Source organism: Crotalus tigris, unplaced genomic scaffold, assembly GCF_016545835.1.
Source record: "Crotalus tigris isolate CLP2741 ecotype Arizona unplaced genomic scaffold, ASM1654583v1 scf7180000024124.1850442, whole genome shotgun sequence".
Lineage (NCBI taxonomy): Eukaryota > Metazoa > Chordata > Lepidosauria > Squamata > Viperidae > Crotalus > Crotalus tigris.
In genome coordinates, this window is record NW_024100400.1 from 1,843,855 (window position 1) to 1,848,114 (window position 4,260).

The 4,260-nt window shown below is 49.7% G+C and overlaps 1 protein-coding gene and 1 long non-coding RNA gene across 4 annotated transcripts; both read right to left on the reverse strand.

Annotated features, from left to right (window-relative positions):
- Window positions 1-1,320: 1,320 nt before the first annotated feature.
- On the reverse strand, window positions 1,321-3,189 carry LOC120298764. 2 transcript variants are annotated; one of them, XM_039322794.1, is made up of 7 exons: window positions 2,923-3,189; window positions 2,712-2,775; window positions 2,550-2,611; window positions 2,285-2,348; window positions 2,128-2,193; window positions 1,848-1,991; window positions 1,321-1,407 (listed from the first exon to the last, which is right to left on the reverse strand). In XM_039322794.1, the coding sequence occupies exons 1-7, from the start codon at window positions 3,078-3,080 to the stop codon at window positions 1,330-1,332; spliced, it is 636 nt and encodes a 211-aa protein (XP_039178728.1). In that variant the 5' UTR covers window positions 3,081-3,189; the 3' UTR covers window positions 1,321-1,329. The 2 variants fall into 2 exon arrangements, with proteins under 2 accessions (XP_039178728.1, XP_039178727.1); XM_039322793.1 differs by having other exon boundaries at window positions 1,382-1,991.
- An 88-nt stretch (window positions 3,190-3,277) lies between these two features.
- On the reverse strand, window positions 3,278-3,999 carry LOC120298753. Of its 2 annotated transcripts, none has more exons than XR_005554191.1 (3): window positions 3,937-3,999; window positions 3,575-3,651; window positions 3,278-3,363 (listed from the first exon to the last, which is right to left on the reverse strand). It is a non-coding gene; the product is annotated as an uncharacterized LOC120298753 (long non-coding RNA). The 2 variants fall into 2 exon arrangements; XR_005554192.1 differs by lacking the exon at window positions 3,937-3,999 and adding an exon at window positions 3,758-3,863.
- Window positions 4,000-4,260: the final 261 nt, after the last annotated feature.

Genomic DNA, 4,260 nt, shown 5'->3' on the forward strand with positions numbered 1-4,260 from the left:
GATATTCAGATGCTTGGCAACTGACTCATGTTTATGACTGTAGCAGTGTCCCGGGGTCATGTGATCAACTTTTGAGTCCTTCTGGCAAGCAAAAACAAGGGGGAAGCCACATTCTCTTAACAACTGTATTACTATCTTAACAACTGCAGTGATCTGCTTAACAACTGTGGGAAGAAAGGTCGTAAAATGGGGCAAAAGTCACTAAACAAATGTTGTATTTAAAAGATAAATTTGTGGATCAATTGTGGTAAGTTGAGGACTACTTGCGCGTAGCTGAGGAACCTCTGGAAGTGTCAGGTTTCCATTAATATTGTAAGTGAATACTAATCACTGTATCCCATAGAACGGTGGAAAAAATACGAGAAAACAGACAAAGAAGTTTGCTGAAATTCTGCATTTAATGAAAAGTTTGTTATTCATAACAAAAGTGTAATGAAACTAGGTTTAAACTAAATTAGCAGATATAAAGAATTTTTTAGTTTTATTCTCAAACAACAAGAACAAAAACAAGAAGATGCACAACAACAACAGGTACAACAAAAAGAATTACAACAATAACATTAACAAGACGCAGGAACGTCCTCGTTGGAAAGTGGCTCCTCGCAGGGCTTCGCCGCTGGGGCTGATTCCGCCATCCGTCTATATGCAGATAGAATACCAAGAGTTGGAAGGGACCTTGGAGGTCTTCTACTCCAACCCCCTAGTCATGAATGCATTGTTCCCAGCATGGCCTCCATTTGTCTGCTGTGCTCAATTGCCAGCTTCTGGTGCAGCCCATCAAGAAAGGCAAGACTACCTCCTCGTGAGTGAAAGAACCGCCCTTTGCTGCTCCTGCCTTTTCTCTTCCCTAGTTGTTCTCGGATAGTGCAGAAAGCAGTTCCTGCTCAAAGCTAACCATCTGCAGCTACCCGGAAGTCTCAGGGCTCTCCTGCTGCAGCTGTGCTTCAGCCAAATCACTCTCCGCTGGCTGCTCAGAGGCATTGGCCAACTCACCTCCTGATGTGCCTGGGACTGGTTCATCCTCCTCCGATCTGCCTTCTGGAGAGGCATCTGGGGAAGCGTCTGGGGGAGGAATCAAAGGCTATTCTTAGTACCACACTCTTTCTATAAAAGTATACAAACTTTGTTCTTTCTGGAGTTACTTTTGATACTTTTTGTGGGGTATCAAAAGTAAGGAGAGGGTTGCCATTTCCTTTTCCAGTGCACCACGTTATGTCAGCACTCTGCACTATGACCTGTCTGACTTGGGTGACCCGGCCCGTCAGAGCTCATTGTTTCCTTGAGCAAGGCATTGATCCACAAAGAGGCTAAAATAGGTACCTCTTTTAATTAGAGACTGAGGTCCAGGGAGTCCTCCTCCAGGCTGCTGACAGTGTCCAGCGAGGCTTCCCCTTCTTCGGGAGAATCCTGTGAATGACAATGATGACTTTTTATCCATCAATGAAAGTAGACTCAGAATTTCTAAAAGGGGCCCGATTGATTTGGGATTCCCATCAGAAACAATGCTTCTGTTGCAATCCCCACTCCCACCCACTCTGCCCGTTAAAGCCCTGCCTGGAAACAGCTGGTTGCTGGAGAGGATGATGCAGAAAAATGAAAGGGATAAACAGGGTGGGCCATATCTATTTAGGACCCCAGTCCACTGAATTGGCCCTTCCCTTCTGGTTTGCAGTAAATCAATCGCAACACAGCTTGGGTTCTTCTAGTTAGCCTAAGTACCTTGTCCCAAGGGCCAGGTGTCACCTTTATCCACTGCCCAGAGCTCTCCAGCACAGTTCACTCAGATTAGGAGAACTGAATAGAGGGACTCTATCCCTCCCCAAGAGAAAACACTTTGTCTGTCTTACCCACGGACTGGACGAAAGGCTGGCCTCCGAAGCCTCTGCAGCCTGCTCCCAACTTCCCTCAGACTCCTCATCCAAGAGGGCAGAAATGGAGTCAAAATCCTCCAGGCTGTTGTTCCGGGAGCCCACCAGGACTTCCATCGAATCCTGCAAATGACAGTATCGAGGATAAATCCTAAGCTTTCTGCATCCCAATAAGATTGCTAAAGGATAGGGTGCATTCAGGCCCTGTGCGCCAACAGCAAGAGAGCCTCCATCGGCCCCATTGCCAAGACTTTCTTACCTCCGAAGTATGCGTCTTCTCCCCAGTAGGAGAGAGCTGCTCCTCCGCCGGCTGGTCTTCTTCGTCCTGAAATAAAAAGGCAAAGATTCTGTCTGTTGGCATCTCCACAGAGACAATGGTTCTTCGTTTAGTGGGGTAGAAGTTGTTCACGCCTTACCGATTCTCTGCAGGTCTCTGATCTGGGGGGGAGTCGCGGCCTCCAGTGCTCTTCCTTTTCCTCTCTGGGGAGAGAAACGAAGGAGCCAAACATCAAAAACAGCCATGGGCCCTTTTTAAAAAAGTGGTGACGTGGAGGCTCTAAGAACCCTTCCAGCTGGCCTGCCAAGGAGATTGGCCTTTGATTCTTCCTTTAGCAGAAGCAGAGGCAGAGGTCAGAGATGCCTCCTCTCTGCAAAAGCTTCACCCTCTGAGGTGTTACCTACCTTGATAGGCAGGCACTGCTTTCCTCCTGCACCTCTCTTGGTCGGTATTCTTCCGAAGGATCCTGAAATAACAATGCAAATATTACAAATGTTGGCATATCAACAAATCCACAGCGAAAGGGCTTCTGCCATTGCCATGGTGAGGAGCTGGTCTGGGCTTACCGACTCAGTGCAGGTCTCCCAGATGGTTGAGAGCCGCGGCCTCCACTTCGCTATCTTCTCATTTCTAGGGAGAGAATGAAGGGCCAAAGATCAAAACTAGCCATGCGATGCCCCCCCTGCCTCTGCAAAGGTTTCTTCTAGCCCTTCTCTTTAGGGCTTTACTGCGGCTGCCTTTTAGGGGGTTCAGAATACTTAATCTGCGAACACCTACCTCACTGAAATGAGAACTGGCATCACCTCTTCCTTCCTGGGGCTCCGGGCGGTGGCACGAACACCCATCAAACCCTGCAAGTAACAATTGAAAGTATAAATTAAAAGTCCCCTGCATGTTGTGGAACGTTTATCTTCCCCAGGAGGGAAAGACTGCATTCAACAGGGAAAGACAGAGCAGATCATGGAAGATTTGGCTGATAGGAAGCCATCAAGATCTTTCCATGAATCCAAAAGGCTCCTCTTGCTTTTGCTAGGCTGGCCAGGTTCCCCCAAGTGAGAATTCCTCCCTTTCCCCATCCGGTTATGAGGGATGAGCCCTGACTGGCCATGTCGCAGAAGCATCCTTACCCCTGGGGAGGAAGGCCTGCGTCCATCGGACACACGAATCTGTGTCCACCATTCTCCCTTCTGGTCCGCCTGTTCATGTGCCTCGTCAGTTCTGACCGAAAGAAAAAGATGACATGTCAAAAAATATCCATCTAGCTCTGCCTCTCCTTTCTAAGACCAGCCAGCCAGTCAGCCTTCCCATCTTTTGGCCTCTGCAAGCCGCTTGCCGAGAGAAAGCCATCTTGGGGAGAGGCTGTTAGAGACCCTGCAGTCCATCAGTGGGGCCCCACCATGCCCAGGGTTTGAGGAGAAGGGGGTGGTACCTGTCAGGAGGCACAGGAAGGTCCTCTACGTCGCTCTTCCTGCAGCAGAAGAGCGCCGAACATCTTTTCCAGATGTTCTGTGAAGAAAAGAGAAATAGAGATTAGCCAGTCGGAAGAGTTGCGAAGCATGACTTTCTCCCCTACTACTGCCAGTTTCTTGGCAGCTGAGACGGCCACACTTACTCTAAAAAACCTCCGTACAGCCATGACCCCAAGCAGCTGTTTGTCCTTTCACTGCACGAAGGGAGAATGGGCAGTTGGGCCCTGGTTGGTGGCTTTTCAGGGAAACTGACAACCTCGTTGCCTCGGCCACTAGGTAAACAAGGGCCACATTCTAAACCTACCCAAGGAGGGCAGCTCACCTGGGTTTAGCAGTGTCTGGGCGGCCCGGTGGCTGACTCCTTTGGTGGCCTTTGGCCTCTTCCTTTCAGGTGGGAACAGGAACAACAGAGAAGCACCATCATTGTGGCACAAAGCACAGAAGGAATCATACAATCCTAGGGTGTGGCTTTTAGACCAACCCCCTGCCCAAGGAAGGGCTCCTCACACAGGGTCTCCAGGGAGGGGAGGGGACATAGTGCACTCTCCCCTCGGGGCTGCGGAGGCTCTGATCCTGTGCAGGGCTCGCGCTCCCCTTTCAGCTCCTCCCAAGCTGGACGTGTGCCAGTGGATGCCCCGCTTGACTG